At 37.3% G+C, this 21,350-nt stretch overlaps 1 protein-coding gene across 5 annotated transcripts in view; it reads left to right on the top strand.

Annotated features, from left to right (window-relative positions):
• PHF8 (PHD finger protein 8) overlaps positions 1-21,350 on the top strand; it is a 113,029-nt gene that overhangs the window by 70,967 nt on the left and 20,712 nt on the right. For all 5 annotated transcript variants that reach the window (XM_005673656.3, XM_013986163.2, XM_021080703.1 and 2 more), the window contains one exon: positions 19,743-19,838. In XM_005673656.3, coding sequence (XP_005673713.2) covers positions 19,743-19,838 — 96 coding nt within the window. The remainder of the gene's footprint in view (positions 1-19,742; positions 19,839-21,350) is intronic.

The raw sequence follows: 21,350 nt of genomic DNA, 5'->3' as shown, positions 1-21,350 counted from the left end.
GGTAGCTATTAGAATTAGCTATTATCTATTTTTAGCATTGTCAGTCTTCATTGATGGTGATTCTTTTTTTCTCTTGCTTATTTTACTTCCATTACCTATATCATACCTATATCATTTGTGTTTTGTGTTGTTCCTTTCTTCCCTTGCAAAAGTATGTAATGACTTTTCAGTGGGCTTTTCACATTTCATAGATGACTCCTTTTTTAAACTAAAATTTATTTTAATTTATTATAGTTGATTTACAGTATTGTGGCAATTTCTACTGTACAACAAAGTGACCCAGTCATACATATATATACATTCTTTTTCTCATATTCTCTTCCATCATGTTCTATAACAAGAGGGAATGTAGTTCCCTGTGCTATACAGTAGGACCTCATTGCTTATCTATTTCTAAATGTAATAGTTTGCATCTACTAACCCCAAACTTCCAGTCCATCCCACTTCCTTCCCTTCCCCCTTGGCAACCACAGGTCTGTTCTCCAGGTCAGTGAGTCTGTTTCTTTTCTGTAGATAGGTTCATCTGTGCCGTATTTTAGATTCTGCATGTAAGTGATATCATATGGTATTTGTCTTTCTATTTCTGAGTAACTTCATTTAGTATGAGAATCTCTAGTTCCATCCATGTTGTTGCAAATTGCATCATTTTGTTCATTTTTATGGCCAAGTGGTATTCCATCGTGTATATGTACCGCATCTTCTTTATCCATTCACCTGTCGGTGGACATTTAGGTTGTTTCCACATCTTGTCTATTATGAATAGTGCTGCAGTAAACATAGGGGTGCATGTATTTTTTGAATTATGATTTTCTTTGGATCATATGGTAGTTCTATATTTAGTTTCCTGAGGAATGATAAACCTCCATACAGTTCTCTATAGTGGTTGTACCAATTTACATTCCCACCAACAGTGTAGGAGGGTTCCCTTTTCTCCTCACCCTTTCCAGCATTTGTTATTTGTAGATTTATTAATGATAGCCATTTTGACTGGTGTGAGGTGGTACCTACTTCTTTGTAGTTTTGATTTACATTTCTCTAATAATTAGTGATATTGAACATCTTTTCATGTGCCTACTAGCCATCCATATGTCGTCTTTGGATAAATGTCTATTTAGGTCTTCTGCCCATTTTTCAGTTGGGTTGTTTGTTTTTTTGTTGTTGAGTTCTATGAGTTTGTATATTTTAGAGATTAAACCCATGTCCGTTGCACTGTTTGCAACTATTTCCTCTCATTTCCTAGGTTGTATTTTTGTTTTTGTTTTTTTTTAATGTTTTCCTTTGCTGTGCAAAGCTTGTAAGTTTGATTAGGTCCCACTGGCTTATTTTTGTTTTTATTTCTACAGCCTTGGGAAACTGACAGAAAACACTGGTACAGTAGATGTCAGAAAATGTTTTGCCTATGTTTTCTTCTAGGATTTTTATAGTGTTTTGTCTTATGTTTATGTTTTTAAGCCATCTTGAGTTTATTTTTGTGCATGGTGTGAGGGTGTGTTCTAATTTCATTGACTTACATGCAGCTGTCTGGTTTTCCCAGCACCACTTGCTGAAGAGACTTTTTCCCATTTTATATTCTTGCCTCCTTTGTTGAAGATTAATTGACCATAGGTGTATAGGTTTATTTCTGCGCTCTCTAATCTGTATGTCTGTTTTTGCACCAGTACCACATGGCCTTGATTACTCTAGCTTTGTATTGTCTGACGTCTAGGAGAGTTAAGCCTCCTACTTTGTTTTTTTCTCCTCAGAAGTGTTTTGGCAATTCTGGGACTTTTGTGGTTCCATATAAATTTTTGGATTATTTGTTCTAGTTCTGTGAAATGTCATGGGTAATAAGCTAAAGTTTATTGAGCACTACCATGTGTAAGGCACTTTTGTATAGTGCAGCTGATTGTAATGTAGGTTTTTGTTTTAATATTATTAAAAAAAATTAATCCTCATGACCAAAAATAGAACAAGACAGAGAAAACAAAAATTCTCTTTAACAAACACTCTTCCCTCTCTGAGGAAGGTTATACAAAGGTAACCTTTGTTAGCAATTTGATGGGTACCTGTCATTTTCTTGTGTTTACACATATGTGGTCATAAATAGAGGTATAGCTTTATTTAGTGCGTGTAATTCTATAACTTGCTTAGGTATCTTTCAACATCAGTACATAAAGATCTAGTTTATCAATAAATTAAGATTTGCCTGTTGTATAGTAGTCTATAGAAGAGATGTACCATCATATATTTTGCCATTCCCTTCTGATTAACATTTAGGTTGTTTTTAATTTTAGTGTTTCTAAAATCCTTGTAAGTAAACTTTTGTGTCCATATGCCTGTTAACATTTCTCTAAGGTAGCTAGCTAGACCTGCTGAGTTGAAAGGTATGTACAAAATAAATTCCCTTCAAATTCCCTTCAAAAGGGTCAGTATATGAGCAATATATAAGAAATACCTGTTTTCCCACAGCCTTATGAGCAATGAATGTTATCAGCCCTTTTAATTTTTGCCAATCTGATGGCAAAAAAGTCTGTTTGTTTTATATGTTTATCCTTATTCCTTTCCAGTGAATTATCTATTCAGTTTTTCACCCATTTTTCTAGTAGGAGTTATTGATTTGTAGGAGTTCTTTATATAGTCTAGATTTGTTGGAGTGTTTTTTACATATTCCACAAATGTTGAAAAATATTCTTTTTTTATTACTATTAAAATATAGTTGATTTACAATGTTTCAGCAAGTTCTGTTGTACAATAAAGTGACTCAATCACACATATTTCTCTGTGCTGTACAGTAGGTTCCCATTGCCCATCCATTCAAAATATAACAGCTTGCATCCAAAAAAACCCCCTAAATGCCCATCCATCCCACTCCCTCCTTTTTGCCCCTTGGGAACCCCAAGTGTGCTCTTCTTGGCCATGATCTGTTTCTGTTTTTTGTTTGTTTGTTATTTTTAGATAGGATAATCTCTTCCATATTTTAGGTTACACAAATAAGTGATATCATATGGTATTTGTCTTTTTCTTTGGCTTACTTCACTTAGTATGAGAGTCTCTAGCTCCATCCATGTTGCTGCAAATGGCATTAGTTTGTCTTTGTTATGGCTGAGTAATATTCCATTGTATTGTACCATATCTTCTTAATCCATTCATCTGTCAATGGACATTTAGGTTGTTTCCATGTCTTGGCTATTGTGAACAGTGCTGCACTGAGCTTAGGGGGTACATGTATCTTTTTCAGTGAAAGTTTTTTCTGGATATATGCCTAGCAGTGGAATTGCTGGATCATATGGTAGCTCTATATTTAGTTTCCTGAGCTACCTCCATACTGTTTTCCATAGTGATTGTACCATTTTATATTCCTGCCAACAGTGGAAGAGGGGTACCTTTTCCTCCACACCCTCTCCAGCATTTGTTATTTGTCGACTTTTTGATGTCATTCTGACTGGTATAAGGTGGTACCTCATTGTAGTTTTGATTTGTATTTCTCTAATAATTAGTGCTATTGAGCATTTTTTTAATATGCCTGATGGCTATCTGTATGTCTCTTTTGAATAAATGTCTATTTAGGTCTTCTGCCCATTTATCATTTGGGTTGTTTGTTTTTTTGTTGTTGAGTTGTATGAGTTGGTACAATTTTGGAGATTAGGCCCTTTTCTGTTGCATTGTTGGCAAAAATTTTCTCCCATTCTGTGAGTTTCCTTTCTTTTTTTTTTTTTTGTCTTTTGTCTTTTGTTTTTTTAGGGCCACACCTGCGGCATATGGAAGTTCCCAGGCTAGGGGTCCAATTGGAGCTGTAGCCACTGGCCACAGCCACAGCCACAGCAATGCAGGATCCGAGCCACGTCTGCAACCTACACCACAGCTCATGGCAATGCCAGATCCTTAACCCACTGAGCCAGGCCAGGGATCAAACCTGTGTCCTCATGGATGCTAGTTGGGTTTGTTAACCACTGAGCCATGACTAGAACTCCTGACTTTTCGTTTTTTTAATGGTTTCCTTTTCTTTGCAAAAGCTTTTGAGTTTGATTAGGTCCCACTGGTTTCTTTGTCTTTATTGTCTTTTCTCTAGGAGGTGGATCAACAAAATGTTGCTGTGATTTATGTCAAAGAGCATTCTGTCTGTTTTCCTCTAGGACTTGTATAGTGTCTGGCTTTATATTTAGGTCTTTAATCCATTTTGAGTTTATTTTTGTATACGGTGTTAGATAGTGTTCTACTTTCATTCTTTTCCATGTAGCTTTCCAGTTTTCCCAGCTCCATTTATTGAAGAGGCTATCTTTCTTCCACTGTATGTTCTGCCATCCTTTTTCATATATTAGTTGACCATAGGTTCTTGGGTTTATGTCTGGGCTTTTGGTCCTGTTCCATTGGTCTATATTTCTTTTTTTGTGTCAGTACCATACTGTTTTGATGACCATAGCTTTGTAGTATTGTCTAAAGTCAGGAAGCTTGATTCCTACATTTTCATTTTTCTTTTTTAATATTGCTTTGACTGTTGGGGTCCCTTGTGTTTCCATACAAATTTTAAAATATTATGTTCTAGTTCTGTGAAGAATGTTTTTGGTAATTTGATAGGGATTGCATTGAATCTGTAAATCTGCCTTGAAGTATTATTATAGTCATTTTGACAATATTGATTCTTCCAATCCAAGGACATGGTATATCTTTCCATCTGTTTGTGTCATCTTTGATTTCTTTCGTCAACATTTTATAATTTTCAGGAGTTCCTGTCATGGCGCAGTGGAAACGAATCCAACTAAGAACCATGAGGTTGCGGGTTCAATCCCTGGCCTTGTTCAGCTCGAATCTGGTATTGCTGTGGCTGTGGTATAGGCCAGCAGCTATAGCTCTGATTAGACCCCTAGCCTGGGAACCTCCATATGCCGCAGGTGCAGCCCTAAAAAGACAATAAAATAAAATAAAATAAAATAAAAAAGAGTAATTAAGAAAAAAAAGGAGTTCCCGTCATTGCACAGTGGAAACGAATCCAACTAGGAACCATAAGGTTGTGGGTTCGATCCCTGGCCTTGCTCAGTGGGTTAAGGATCTGGTGTTGCTGTGAGCTGTGGTGTAGGTCACAGACGCGACTCGAATCTGTCATTGCTGTGGCTCTGGCATAGGCTGGCAGCAACAGCTCTGATTGGACCCCTAGCCTGGGAACCTCCATATGCTGTAGGTGTGGCCCTAAAAAAAAATGACAAAAGAAAAAAATTTTTTGTAATTTTCAGAGTCTTTTGTCTCTTTAGGTGGGTCTATTCCTAGGTATTTTATTCTTTTTCATTTGATTGTAGATGGGATGGTTTCTCTGATTTCTCTTTCTGATCTTTCATTATTAGTATATAGAATTGCAGTTGATTTCTCTGTATTAGTTTTGTAGCCTGCAACTTTGCCAAATTCATTGATGAGTTCTAACAGTTTTCTGGTGCTGTCTTTAGGGTTTTCTAAGTATGTCATCTGCAAACAGTGATAGTTTTACTTCTTTTCCAATTTGGATTCCTTTTATTTCTTTTTCTTCTCTGATTGCTGTGGCTAGGACTTCCAAAACTATGTTGAATAATAGTGATGAAAGTAGACATCCTTGTCTTGTTCCTGATCTTAGTAGGAATGTTTTCAATTTTTCAGCGTGAGAATGATGTTAGCTATGGGTTTTTCATATATGTTTTTTATTATGTTGAGGTAGGTTCCCTCTATCCCCCACTTTCTGGAGAGTTTTTATCAGAAACGGGTGTTGAATTTTGTCAAAAGCCTTTTCTGCATCTATTGAGAGGATCACATGGTTTTTATTCTTCAATTTGTCAATGTGGTGTATCACATTGATAGATTTGCAGATATTGAAGAATCATTGCATCCCTAGAATAAATCCTACGTGATCATGGTGAAAAATATTTTCTTTAGTTTGTTGCTTGATTTAATTTTACTTAATAGTTTTACTTTTAAGTAAAAGTATTAATTCTACTTAATGCTTATTTTAGTGTGTAGAAGATTTTAATTTTAACCTAGTCATCTTTATCAACTTTTTAAATTTATGTTTTGTGTAAGAATACTTTATTTTCACCTAAAACTTGTATACAAGTTAAAATTTCAGTTCTTTTCTGGAATTAAGTTTTATGAATTGTGGTAGGTAAGAATCTAACTTTATTTTTTTCTTCACGGATAGTCATTTCCCCCGATACCATTTATTGACTAGTTCATCAGTTACTTCCCTAATCCAAAACTCCACTTCTGTCTTAAAGTAAGTTCCCGTATATATGTGGATTCGTTTCTCTACTCTATTCCCAGCACTGTTTCTTAGTAGCTATATGACCTTGGGCAAACTAGTTAACCTCTCTGTGATAATAGTATGTACTTCATAGCTTGTTGTGAAGATTAAATGAATTATACATAAAGCACTTAGAACATTGTCCATCCAGCACATAGTAAGTACTGTGTGTTAGATACTATTAATATCATCCTGTTCCATAAAACTAATTTATCCATTCCTGTGACAGTACCTTGTAGGTTAGTGACTGTAGGCCTTGTGTCTGGTAGGGCAAGTCCCCTTTGTAGAACTTGTTTTGGACACAGATGTCAAGCAAGCCCATCATCTCTGCATTGAGTGGTGATTGGTCTTAAGGGCATGCCAGATTTCCCTGGCTACCTATCCTACCTTCAGCAGGCAATCACTTTGATGTATAACCAAGACATCTAGACCTGGTCTAATTAGTCCTACCTGTGAAAAAAACCTCAAACTCAACCTCTGTCTGTTTCCCTCTCCCTGCTTTGCCCAGCAACACTAGAATGGCAGTTTAACGGTATACCCACCTACTTCTTATTTTTCCAGAATTTCTAATCCATTATTGTGCTTTTTCTAGTCCAGATGGATTATAGAATCAACTTGTCACTTTCCATGAAAAATCCTACTGGGGAGTTCCTGTTGTGGCTCAGTGGTTAACGAATCCAACTAGGAACCTTGAAGTTGTGGGTTCAATCCCTGGCCTTGCTCAGTGGGTTGAGGATCCAGTGTTGCGGTGAGCTGTGGTGTAGGTCACAGATGCAGCTCGGATCCCGTGTTGCTGTGGGTCTGGCATAGGTCAGCAGCTACAGCTCCAGTTAGACCCTTGGCCTGGGAACCTCCATGTGCCACGGGAGCAGCCCTAGAGAAGACAAAAAGACAAAAAAAAAATCCTACTAGGATTGCATGGCATTTATAGATTAATGGAGACTGACATCCTTTATCAGAGCCTTTTGATATAGCATTTTTGAAAAACATGCTGAAAATGTGCACAGTATAAATAATAAGGCTTAAAAAAAAAGAAATTAGGGGCACACCCCTCAAAAATCTGTGTAGCTTTGAAGCCAAAACACTGGCCCAGATAACAATAGCCCTAATAATAATCCTTGCAGAGTTAGAGCCCATTGGCATTTGCACCTAGCGTTGTAGTCACTGGATCCTTTGTAGCCTTAAACTCTGCCTGGGCTCAGGCTTCCTCCTTCCAGATGTAGGTTTTTGAGGACATTTGCTTAAGATAGACACCAGCTTCATCAAATTAAAATCTGATCCAGAGCCTAGTCGTCTCCAGTCTTTTGTTGTTGTTTTTTACACAGGGGGAAGTGTCTTCACAACTTCATCCTCCTTTCCCACCAGAGCTTAATTTTGTAGAAAACAAAGCCGTTTGTCTTTCCGCTGACAGGAGGCGCTATTGCAGGATTTTTAGCTTTTGTATGTCAGTCTTCATATGTAAATAAGGCTTTTTTTCTGACACGTGAGAAAACTCACCACTTACTGGTTAAAAACAATGTGCCAGGGAAAATTACCTTTGAACCACTGCAACTTCTAGATGACATTGCTATCATTCTGCCATTTACCTTTGAGCAGTCATGATCTTTTCCTTCTGTCTTCAAACATGGTCTCTCAATTTATTCAGGCTTTCTTGTATATCTCTTCTTCAGTTTATCTTTTCAGTTTATTACTAGGTATTTTACTTTGTAGTTTGAAATGACATCTTTTTGTCTATTATATTTTCCAATTGGCTGTTGCTGGTATGCAGGAAAATAATTAATTTTTCTATATTAGTCCTGTGTTGGGTTGCCTTACAATCCAAAATTGCCTCCTAATAGCTGTTAGTTTTTCACTTAATTGTCTTGGACCCTTGAGGTAGATGATCTATGTCCCCTATCTTAGTTTGATGGAGCTGCCATAACAAAATACCATAGACTGGTTGGCTTAAACAATAGAAATTAATTTTTTCATGGTTCTGGAGGCTAAAAATCAAAGATCAAAGTACTAGCAGGATTGATTTCTCCTGAGGCCTCTCCTGCCTTGCAGACGACCTCCCTCTTGCTGCCTTTTCACTTGGTCATCCCTTTGTGCACGTGTGCCTTGGTGTCCCCTGTATATTCTGATGTTTTCTTAAAAAGACACCAGTCAGGTTGGATTAGGACCCATCCCAGTGGCCTTATTTTAACTGAATTACTTCTGTAAAAGCTTGCTCTCCAAATACAGTCATATTTTGAAGTACTGGAGGTTAGGAAATCAATATCCAAATTTTGAGGGGGATACAGTTAGCCTACAACATCCTCTTTCTGGCACTCATACCTCTAGATTTTTCTAGTTTTATTACACTGCTGAGTAGTAATGGTGTTAGGGGGCATCCTTGTGTTGTTTCTGACTTTAAAGCTAATGGTGATAGTGTTTGTCCACTTAATATGTAGGTCTGTGATAGACTGTGCTCATGAAGTTTAAGGGAGTCTCTGTAGTTTGAGAGGTTTTAAAATCAGGAGTAGGGAGTTCCCGTCGTGGCGCAGTGGCTAATGAATCCGACTAGGAACCACGAGGTTGCGGGTTCGGTCCCTGCCCTTGCTCAGTGGGTTAACGATCCGGCATTGCCGTGAGCTGTGGTGTAGGTTGCAGACGCGGCTCGGATCCGGCGTTGCTGTGGCCCCTGCGTAGGCTTGGCGGCTACAGCTCCGATTCGACCCCTAGCCTGGGAACCTCCATATGCCGTGGGAGCGGCCCAAAGAAATAGCAAAAAAGACAAAAAAATAAAATAAAATAAAATCAGGAGTAGAATTAGGTTTTATCAAAAATTTTTTTGGCTTCTTTTGATATAAGCACATAGTTTTTCTGTTAATTTGCTAATGGTGATTTAGCATTAATAGAATTACTGATTTTGAGTTGAATTAGCTGTATTTGATTGTGGTCTTTAACTGTAGTTTGTCTAGCTGTTTTTTATTTGATGATGTACTAATTATCTCTAGTGTTTGCTATTTATTAACTATTAATTTCTGGTTTGGTTTTATTCCTTAATATTCTTTGTACAACATCTCCAATTGAAAGCTTTCTTCATTTCTTTTCTTTTCTTGTCTTTTTAGGGCCTCAATTGCAGCATGTGGAGGTTAGGGTGAAGGTCCAGTCGGAGCTGTAGCCACCAGCCTATGTCACAGCCACAGCAACACGGGATCCGAGCTGCATCTGTGACCTACACCACGGCTCACATCAGTGCCGGATCCTTAACCCACTGAGCAAGGCCAGGGACTGAACCCACGTCCTCATGGATGCTAGTCGGGTTCGTTAACCACTGAGCCACAACAGGAACTCCATGTTCATTTATTTTCAGTTTGTCTTCCCATTTGAAAAAGGATTTTTAAAATTAACATTAGGTAAAACTGGCTTTGTTGCTGTATACACACTTAGATTCTTGTAACCACTACCACAATGACTAGAACACAGAACCACCCCAGAAAGTCCCATATGTTACTCCTTACTAGTCATACCTTCCCTCCACCCTTAACTCCTGGCAGTCATTATTCTCCATTACTGTGGTTTTGCCTTTGCCAGAGTATCATATAAATGGAATTATATAGTATGTAATATTTTGAGACTGACATCTTGTACTCAGAATAATGCCATTAAGATTCATCCATTGAGTTCCCATTGTGGCACTAACCTGACTAGTGTCCATGAGGACGTGAGTTCGATCCCTGGCCTTGCTCAGTGGGTTAAGGATCCGCCATTGCCGTGAGCTATGGTGTAGGTTACAAATGTGGCTCAGATCTGGTGCTGCTGTGGCTGTAGCATAGGCCAGCAGCTATAGCTCCAATTTGACTCAGAGTTAGTCTGGGAACTTCCATATGCCACAGGTGCAGTCCTACAAAGACAAAAAAAAAAAAAAAAAAGATTCATCCATGTTGTTGCATATCAATACCTTGTTCCTTTTATTGAAGAGTAGTATTCCATTGTATGGACCTACCAGTTTCTTTATCCATTTACCCATTGAAGGATATTTCAATTGTTTAAAGCTTTGGGTGATTATAAATTGAACTGCTGTGAACAGGCTTTTGTGCGAACATGAGTTTTTATTTCTCTAGAGTAAATACCTAGGAATGGGATTCCTGAACTGTGTGGGCAATGGATGCTTTAACTGTATTGGAACTGCCAAACTGTTTTCCAGAGTGATTGTTCCATTTTATATTCCCATCAGCAATGTGTGAGAGTTCCAGTTGCTCCACATACTCATTAAGCACTTCGTATTGTCGGTATACTGAAAATAGCCATCCTGGAAGTTCCTGTTACGGCTCAGTGGTAAAGAACCCAGCTGATATCCATGAGGATGCAGGTTTGATCCCTGGACCTGCTCTGTGGGTTAAAGTTTCTGTAAGCTGTGGTGTAGGTTGCACATGTGGCATTGCTGTGGCTGTGGTGTAGGCCGGCAGCTATAGCTCCAATTCGACCCCTAGCCTGGGAACTTCCATATGCTGTGGGTATGACCCTAAACAGACAAACAAAAAATAGCCATCCTAATAAATATATAGTGATAACTCATTTAGTGGCTCATCTAATGGCTAATGATGTTGAACATCTTTTTGTGCATTTATTTGCCACTCATACAAATATACTCTTTTTTGAAATGTCTTTAAAAAGATTGTTTGGACAACTACTACCTTTTTAAAAATTGGGTTGTTCCTTAACTATTGAACTTTGAAAGTTCTTTATATGGTCTGAATTCAAGTCTCTTGTCAGATATGTGATTTGTAAATATTTTCTCCCAATCTTTAGTTTATCTTTTATTCTCTTAACATTTTTTTTCATAGCATAAACACTTTCACTTTCTAGAAAGTCCAATTTATCAGTTTTATCTTTTATGGCTTATGCTTTTATTGTCTTACTTAACAGCTCTTTTAAAAAAGATTTTATTGGAGTATAGTTGATTTAAAATGTCGTGTTTCAGGTATACAGCGACGTGAATCAGTTATGCATATACATGTGTCTCTTTTTCAGATTCTTTTCTCATATAGGTTATGAGAGTATTGAGTAGATTTCCCTGTGCTATTTAGTAGGTCCTTGTTATTTATCTATTTTATATATAGTAGTGTGTATATGTTAATCACAACCTCCTAATTTATCCCTCCCACCAGTGGGAGGTTACCCTTTGGTAACCATAAGTCTGGTTTTGAAATCTTTGAGTTGTTTCTGTTTTGTGAATAAGTTCTTTTATATCATTTTAATGAGATTCTACATGTTAGAATCTCATATATTAATTGTCTTTGACTTCACTTAGTATGATAATCTCTAGGTCCAACCATGTTGCTGCAAATGGCATTATTTGCTAAGTAACAATTCTTTGTGTAAACTCAGGTCATAATTTCCTCCTTTTCTTCACCTAAAAATTTTACAGTTTTAGGTTTTAGGTTTTACATTTCTATGCATGATCCATTTTGACTAAATTTTTACAGTATTATGTTTAGGTTGAAGTTCACTGTTTCTATTTTTCTATTGACTTGCATTTGTACTTTGGTCAAAGATCAATTGGCCATATTTGTGTGGATCTATTTCTGAATTGTTTCATTCATTTTTATTTTTTTTTAGGTTTTTTTTTTTTCTCATTTCACATTCTTTTTTTTTCCCCCACTGTACAGCAAGGGGATCAAGTTATCATTACTCCATATAAATTTTAGAATCAGTTTGTCTGAATCCACAAAACTTCTGCTAGGACTTTGATTGGAATTAAGTTAAAATATATAAATCAATGCAGAGAGGATTGTAATCTTTATATTTTTACAGAGATGAAATTCATATTACATGTAATTAAACATTTTAAAGTGTATACTTCACCACCTCTCTCTGTTTCTATGACATTTTCATGGCCCCAGAAAAATATACTGGATCCATTAATAATTGTTACCTATGTCCCCCCCATCCCCTGCTAACCACCAATATGCTTTCTGTTCATATGGGTTTATTATGGATATGTCATATAAAAGTAATCATATAGTATGTGACCTTTTGTGTCTGGCTTTTCTCACTTACCATAATATTTTTAAGGTTTATCCAAGTTACAAGATCTATTGTTATTTTGTTTCTTTTTATAGTTGAGTAGTATTACATTGTATGGCTATACCACAGTTTGTTTATCCATTCATCTACTAATAGGCATTTGAGTTATTTTCACCTATTGGCTATTATGAATAATGCTGATGTAGACATTTGTATACATGTTTTCTTCATTTTTCTTGGGCATATACCTAGGAGTAGAATTGCTGGGTCATATGGTAATTCTATGTTTAATTCTTTGAGGAACCACCAAACTTTTTTACACAAGGACTGCAAGAGAATTGTCACCTTAGATATATTGAATCTTCTAATCTATGTACATGGTACATCCCTGTTGGTCATGGTGTATAATCCTTTTAATAAGCTGCTGAATTTGGTTTGCTAGTATTTCGTTGAGGATTTTTACGTCAATATTCATAAAGCATATTGTCTGTGGTTTCCTTTCCCTATAGTATCTTTTTCTGGCTTTGGTATTAGGGCCTTGTAGAAATAATTAACATGTATTCTCTTCTCTGTTTTTCTATTTTTTGGTAGAAATCACCAGTGAAGCCATCTGGTCCTGAACTTTTCTTTGTTGGATGCTTTTTGATTTCTACTTCAATCTCTGTACGTGTTATAGACTAGTTGAGATTTTCCATTTCTTCTTCAGTCAGTTTAGTTCATATGCTTCTAGGAATTTCTCCATAGTCAATTCTTTGTTGGTTTTTTGTTTGTTTGTTTGTTTTTTGCTTTTGTCTTTTCTCTAGGCCTGTACCCGCAACACATGGAGGTTCCCAGGCTAGGGGTCTAATTGGAGCTGTAGCCACCAGCCTGCACCACAGCCACAGCAATGCCAGATCTGAGCTGCGTCTGCCACCTAAACCACATCTCACGGCAACACCAGATCCATAACCCACTGAGCGAGGCCAGGGATCGAACCCGCAACTTCATGGTTCCTAGTTGGATTTGCTAACCACTGAGCCATGACAGGAACTCCCATAGTCATTTCTTATAATTCATTTTATTTCTGTAAATTCTGCAGTAATGTTCCCACTTTCATTTTTCATTTTAGATGTCTATATGTTCTCTTTCTTCTTCTTTATTAGTTTGGCTAAGTATTTAACTATTTTCTTTTCTTTCTTTCTTTTTTTTGTCTTTTTAGGGCCTCACCCATGGCACATAGAGTTTCCCAGGCTAGGGGGCCAGTTGGAGGCCAGGGATCAAACCCACATCCTCATGGATACTTGTCAGGTTCATTAACCACTGAGCCACAACGGGAATTCCTGGCTATTTTCTTGATCTTCTTTCAAAGAACCAAATTTTGATTTTGTTGATTTTATTTATTGTCTTTCTTTTCTCTATTTCATTTATCTCTGCCTAAGTCTTTGTTATTTCCTTTCTTCTGTTAGCTTCAGGTTTGGTTTGTTCTTTTTCTGTTTTCTTAAGGTGTAAAGTTAGATTACTGGTTTGAAATCTTTCTTCTTTTTTTATAAGGTATGTATTTACATGTATAAATGCCTCTCTGAGCACTGCTTTTGCTGCATCCCATAGCTTTGGTATGTTTTGTTTTGGTGTTCATTCATTTCAAAGTTTTTCTAATCACATTCTTGATTTTATTCTCTGATCTGTTTGATTATTTTCAGAATATTTTGTTTCATTTCTACCTATTTATGAATTTTCCAGTTCTGTTACTGATTTCTAGTTTTATTCCATTGTTTTTGGAGAAGATACTTTATATGATTTCATTCTCTTAAAATTTTTTGAGACTTTGTTTTGTATGCTAAAGCATGGTCTATCCTAGAGAATGTTCCACATGTACTTGAGAAAAATGTGTATTATGCTGTTTTCCAGGTAAAGTTTTTGTTTGTTTTATTTTTTTTTGTTTTGGTTGGAGCATATAGAAGCTCCCAGGCCAGGGATCAGACCCATGCCACAGCAATGAACAGCAGTGACAATGCTGGATCCATTACCCACTGAGCCACCAGGGAACTCCTGAAGTTTTCAAGTTTTCTATATATGTTTATTAGGTCTAGTTGGTTTATGTGTTCTTCAAGTATTCCATTTCCTTATTGATCTTCTGTGTGGATGTCTTATTCACTATTGAAAGTGAGATATTGAAGTCTCTATTATTGTAGAACAGTTTCTCCCTTCAGTTCTATCAATATTTGCTTTATGTGTTCTGATTGAATGACCCTTTTATCCTTTTATTACTATGTAATACCCTTCTTTACATCCTGTAACAACTTTGCCATTAAATTCTCTTTTGTCGGATATTAGTATAGCCTAGTATAGCCCTAGCTCTCTTTTTTTGGTTACTATTTGCATGGATGTCTTTTCCCATGCTTTCACTTTCAGTGTAGTTGTTTCTTTGGACCTAATGTGAGTCTCTCATACATAATATACAGTTGAATCATGTTTTTTTTTTTTTTTTGTCTTTTGTCTTTTGTTGTTGTTGTTGTTGCTATTTCTTGGGCCGCTCCCGCGGCATATGGAGGTTCCCAGGCTAGGGGTCAAATCAGAGCTGTAGCCACCGGCCTACGCCAGAGCCACAGCAACGCAGGATCTGAGCCGCGTCTGCAACCTACACCACAGCTCACGGCAACGCCGGATCATTAACCCACTGAGCAAGGCCAGGGACCGAACCCGCAACCTCATGGTTCCTAGTCGGATTCGTTAACCACTGTGCCACTACGGGAACTCCTGAATCATGTTTTTAGTCAGTATACCTTTCTTTGCTTTTGAAGGTTGAATTTAATCCATTTACATTTAAAGGTGATTACTGATAAGGAAGGACTTATGCTATTTTGTTATTTGGTTTTCAATGTCTTATCTTTTTTGTTCCTCAGTTCCTAAGTTACTGATTTCTTTTGTTTAATTTATTTGGGAGGGGGTAGCATATCAAATTGACTCACTTATTTCTTTTTCATATGTTTTATACTTTTTATAGTGGCTACTCTGGGGATTACAGTTAACATCCTAGCTTAATTAATTAATTAATTAATTGTGCCCATGGCATGCAGAAGTTCCCAGACCAGGGATCAAACACACCCTACAGCAGGTACCCGAAGCACAGCAGTGACGACACTGGATCCTTAACCCGCTGAGCCACTAGGGGCTCTATATCCTAACTTTATAAAGTCTATTTTGAATAAATATCATCTGTCTTCCACATCATACAAAGACTCTGCTCCTATACATCTCTCCCACCCTATGTGTGTGATCTTTATCATAGATTACATCTTTAAACATTGAGTTCCTATAGATACAGATTTATAGTTATTGATTGTTTTATGCATTGTAAATTAAAATCACATAGAAAACAAAATGAGGAGTTAGAAACTACAAATACAACAATCCTGACTTTTATATTTACCTCTGTAGTTGCTTTTACTGGTGTTTTTATATGCTCTAATGTCCTTTCACTTCAGCCTCAACAACTCTCTTTAACTTTTCTTAAAGGGCAAGTTTACTAATGATGAGCTACCTCAGCCTTTGTTTACTTGAGAATCTCTTAATTTGCCTTCATTTTTGAAGAATAGTTTTGTCAGATATATTCTTGATTGACAGTTTTTTCCTTTTAACACTTTAAATATATAATCCCACTGCCTTCTGGCCTCCATTGTTTCTGATGATGGTTGGTTGTTAATCTTATTGTGGATCCTTTGTAGATGACAAGTTGTTTCTGTCTTGCTGCTTTCAAGATCCTCTCTTCCTTTTGTCTTTGTCTGTTGAAAATTTGAATATAATGTGTCTCAGTATAGATCTCTGAGTTATTTGGAATATGTTGAGTTTCTTAGATATATGTTTTCATGTATTCTATAAAACTTGGAAAGTTTTTGACCATTGTACCATTGTATCTTCATATAGCCTTTCTGCCCCCCGCCCTTTTTTTAACTTTCCTCTCCTTCTGGCATTCCCATATGAATATGTTGGTAAGGTTGATAGTGTCCCAAAGGTTCCTTTGCCTCTGTTCATTTTTCTTTATTCTTTCTGCTCATCAGATTGGATAATTTTTTTCTCCATGTTTGATGATTTTTTTCTTTCTTTTTTTTTTTTGTCGTTTGTTTTTGTCTTTTAAAAAGGTTTTTCCACCTAAAGGGAAGAAAAAGTATGGTATGGTAGAAAGACCTTGAATCTCAGGATCAATTACTTTGAAATCCTGGACTGACCCACTAGCTTTGTAGCCTAGGAGAAATTCTGTAAGAAATTCTACCTTCTCTCATAAAATTGAAATAATAGAGGCTACTTCTTTGTAAAGTTCTAAGGATTGAGAGATAATATGTATAAAGTAACATACAAACATTATAAGTTTCATGTCTTATTGAAGATGGAATAAGATGTAGATAGTAATTAATTCTAGATATTTAAAGGAAATGCAAGTTAAATATGCATTACTAAAAATGTAAGAGTGAGAGGAGTAATGTCCCTCTGAAAAATGATGGAGTTGGGAGCTCCAAGGATCTGTCCCAACACTGAAACAGCAATTAAGCTGTCAAAAACTGTAAATCAACTTTTGGGGTCTCAAGAATCCAATTAAAAACTTAGAACAACAAAGGGAATGCTTAACAAAGAAAAAGCCTGCTTAATAAGCCATTTAAGGAAAACTCTCAGGAAATCTCTCAGGAAATGAGGCAATGAAATGGACACTTCAGTGACCACACACAACAAGGAATACAGCCTTTGCAAAAAAATCATTTGGAAAGTCATTAAATGGATAACTGTAGCTCACAATAAGCAAAAACAGCAAACTCTGGAGAGGAAGGAAAATATGACTTACAGAGGTATCACATTATAATATTCAAAATGTCTAGGTTTCAACAACAAAAAATTATGAGGCGTGCAAAGAAACAGGAAAGTATGCCACATTTACAGGGAAAAAAAATTGATAAAAATTGTTCATGAGGAAGCCCAGACATTTGACTTACTATACAAAGACTTTAAACCAACTGTCTTACTTAAATATTGTAAAAGAGACCATGTCTCCATAAAAAAGAGAGTATCAATAAGGAAACAGAAAATATAAAAAGAAACCAAATGGGGAGTTCCCATCGCAGCTCAGGGGTAATGAACTTGACTAGTATCCATGAGGATGTAGGTTTGATCCCTGGCCTTGCTCAGTGGGTTAAGGATCCAGTGTTGCCATGAGCTGTGATGTAAGACACAGATGCTGCTCAGATCCCATGTTGCTGTGACTGTGGCACAGGCCAGCAGCTGCAGCTCTGATTTGACTCCTAGCCCAGGAATTTCCATATGCCATGGGTGCGGCCCTAAACAAGCAAACAAACAAAAAACAAAACAAAAACCCAAACCAAACTTTGGAATTTTGAAATTTTGGAGCTGAAAAGTACAATGGCTTGAATAAAAGATTCACTAGAGGGATTCAATAGCAGATTGTGAGTAGACAAAAGAAAAAAATCAGGCGTTCCTGTCGTGGTGCAGCAGAAACAAATCCAACTAGGAACCATGAGGTTGTGGGTTCGATCCCTGGCCTTGCTCAGTGGGTTAAGGATCTGGCATTGCCGTGGCTATGATGTAGGTGGCAAATGCAGCTCGGATCTGGTGTTGCTGTGGCTCTGGCATAGACCAACAGCAACAGTTCCAATTAGACCCCTAGCCTGGGAACCTCCATATGCCATGGGTGCAGTTGTTCTGAGTTTTTAATTGGATTCTTGAGACCCCAAAAGTTGATTTACAGTTTTTGACAGCTTAATTGCTGTTTCAGTGTTGGGACAGATCCTTGGAGCTCCCAACTCCATCATTTTTCAGAGGGACATTACTCCTCTCACTCTTACATTTTTAGTAATGCATATTTAACTTGCATTTCCTTTAAATATCTAGAATTAATTACTATCTACATCTTATTCCATCTTCAATAAGACATGAAACTTATAATGTTTGTATGTTACTTTATACATATTATCTCTCAATCCTTAGAACTTTACAAAGAAGTAGCCTCTATTATTTCAATTTTATGAGAGAAGGTAGAATTTCTTACAGAATTTCTCCTAGGCTACAAAGCTAGTGGGTCAGTCCAGGATTTCAAAGTAATTGATCCTGAGATTCAAGGTCTTTCTACTATACCATACTTTTTCTTCCCTTTAGGTGGAAAAACCTTTCAAACTCAACAAAATAACATTGGCGGCCATTAGGGTAGTAGGGAAGGGACCTTTTTTAAAGAACTCTGCTTCCAGTAGTCATTTCTTTCTAGGAACAATTAATGACCCTTCTTATAAAAAATTTTTTTAATGAGTCAGGAGGCAGAGTTTTTACTTCTTTGTTCAAGGAGGAAGACCTGAAAAAAAGCATTCATTTTCCTACAGTGAGAGATTGGATCTCTCTAATGAAGTAAAATTCTAGATAAATTTGAAGCTGATCTTTAAGGAGGATGGAAGTAGTCATTAGGAGGAAATTTTTACTCTCACTTTGCTTCTCTTTTAGGTTTAGCAGCAGCATGGTTTGACCTCATCAGTAGGACCTTTTTAGATCTTCCCATTAAATCATGTAGATGTTGCAAGTATATGATAAAACTGGATGTTTGTATGTATTTGTATAGGATGAGATACTTGTATATGTGTGTTTTATCATTCACATCATTCAATTCCAGTAATGTTTCCATTTAGCCTAAGTGGTTTTTTTGCTCCCTTTGTGTGAATATGTGTACCATTTCTTTTTCTATTAATTCAGCAAACCCTGAGCACCTACTCTGCATTGTGTTTGGCTTCCGTAGTTTAAAATCAAGTAATACATGTCCTTGCCCTCACAATAAATTGAGGGTGACAGATTTACTAGTTATCTCTTAATTTCTATAACAATACCAGTAGAGGTATGCACAGGATACTATGGAGAGTTGAGGAGGCATCGGAATGAGATTAAGAGGAGAGGGAAGGCTTCTTTTGGAAGTGAATCTAAAGCTGAATTTTGTAGGGTCATTAACTCATGAATTTACTTGCTAAATGGATATTGAGTGAGTGAAATCAGAGTTAGGTGATGCTTGGAGAGGGACATCTGCAGCAAGGGTGCAAAAGTAGAAAGACATGAAAAGTATGTGGCATATTCAGGAATTCCTGCAGTAGAGTATGGATTAAGGAAAGGGTCCAGTTGTAGGGGAAGGAGAGGAGCTCAGGTAGGTATCATTTCTTTTTTCTTTTTTTTTTTCTTTTTAGGGCCGTACCTGCAGCATATGGAAGTTCCCAGGCTAGGGGTCCAATTGGAGCTACAGCTGCCAGCCTGTGCCACAGCCACAACGAAGTGGGATCTGAGCCATGTCTGCAACCTACACCACAGCTCACAGCAATGCCAGAATGCCAGGTCCTTAACCCACTGAGCGAGGCCAGGGATTGAACTGGCATCTTCATGGATCCTAGTCAAGTTCATTAACTGCTGAGCCATGAAGGGAACTCCCAGTAGGTATCATTTCTGTTGTAATCCTTCTGGATAAGATCTCAGTTTATCCTGATTTTCCCTCTCACTGCAGTTTACCCTTCTCTGGAGTCAGACGACGATGATCCTGCTTTGAAATCTCGACCCAAGAAAAAGAAGAATTCAGATGATGCTCCATGGAGTCCTAAAGGTGATCTAGTATTCTGTCCTTAAACTCTGTGGGGATGGTTGGGGGAAAAATAGACTGGGGTAAGTGGGATATTTAATATAGGAAGATATGATTCAGTCATTCATTTGTTTATTCAGCAAACATTTGATGAGTGCCTACTGTGTGCCGGGTACCATGTTACGTGTTGGAGCAAAAATGGTCAATAAGATACAGTTCATGCACTCAGATCAGCAAAACCAGAGATAATGGAGTATGTTGCTTTTGATATTATATGGCTTAAGATAAAAAGAAAAGTCCTTGAGCAGACTTCAACAAGCAGTCTAAGACTCCTGAGAACATTCTACTACCATCATCCAGGCCCTTTGGCAATAATCATGTTGTCAGTGGAGGAAAATTCTGCCAACTGTTGAGCTCTACAAAGCCTAAGACTCCTTAGATTGTCACCTGTACTGGCTGAGATGCCATCTCTGAGGAAATAAGGAAGAATGATTATTGAGTTGAATATAGAATTCAGAGGATAATGAATTTTATTTGTCTCACTGGCTGGGTATGTCAGTTAGCTTTTGCTGCTTATCAAACTACCCCAAACTTAGTGCCTTACAAAACAGTTGATCATTTCTCATGATTCTTTCAGTTGGTTGAGTCGTTATTCTAGTCTGAACCAGATTGCCTAGGGCTGGATGGTCTAAGAAAGTCTCCCTTGGGTCTGGGACTAAATTTGGGGTGGCTTGGGTCTTTTTATATATGGTCTTTCACCCACCAGGAGACCAGCCTAAGCATTTTCACAAGGTAGCAGAAGGGTGTCCAACAGCAAGATAGGACAAGCTTCAATGTGCAAGCACTTTTCAAGCCTCTGCATGTCATATTTTATATTGTCCCATTGACCAAAGCAGGTTACATGGCCAAGCCAATTCCAGGAATGGCGAGATAGATTCTATCTCTTGAGAGTGGGAACTGCAAAATCCTCCTGTGCATGTAAGGACACTTGAGCAAATTGAGAGCCATTACTGCAATAGTCTGCCACAGAGGGTGCTGGCATCACAGTACCACTGTGGTTCCCCAGGAATTAAAAGGCCCACTGTCCACATCCAGCCTTATTTGGCCTTTCTAGTATTTGCTTGGGATTGGGGGAGTGTGATGACAGGGCAGTCCTTGGAAGTGTTCTCTTAGTGAGTCAATCAAGTAAATATTTTTTTCTTTCTTCAGGCCTATTTTCTGATTTTATTTTCTTCTATACATTCTGGCTGATTAATAATAGAAAATATGGAAAAATACAGAAAATAGAGGAAAGTGTAAAGAAGATATCATGCATTATTCTTCCACCCAGAAGCAACCACTCTTAATGTTTTGATGTGTTTCCTCCTAGTCTTTTTTTCCTATGCATTTTTCTTTTTATGGCAGAAATCACAGTCATATAGCCAACTTTAACATTTTTTTTACCTTTTAGGAGTTCCCTGGTGGTGCAGTGGGTTAAGGATCCAGTGTTGTCACTGCAGTGACTTGGGTCACTGCTGTGGGGAGGGTTTGATCCCT

Source organism: Sus scrofa, chromosome X, assembly GCF_000003025.6.
Source record: "Sus scrofa isolate TJ Tabasco breed Duroc chromosome X, Sscrofa11.1, whole genome shotgun sequence".
Classification (NCBI taxonomy): domain Eukaryota; kingdom Metazoa; phylum Chordata; class Mammalia; order Artiodactyla; family Suidae; genus Sus; species Sus scrofa.
Note: the sequence above shows the minus strand (reverse complement) of the source record. Positions and strands in the feature narration are given on the sequence as shown.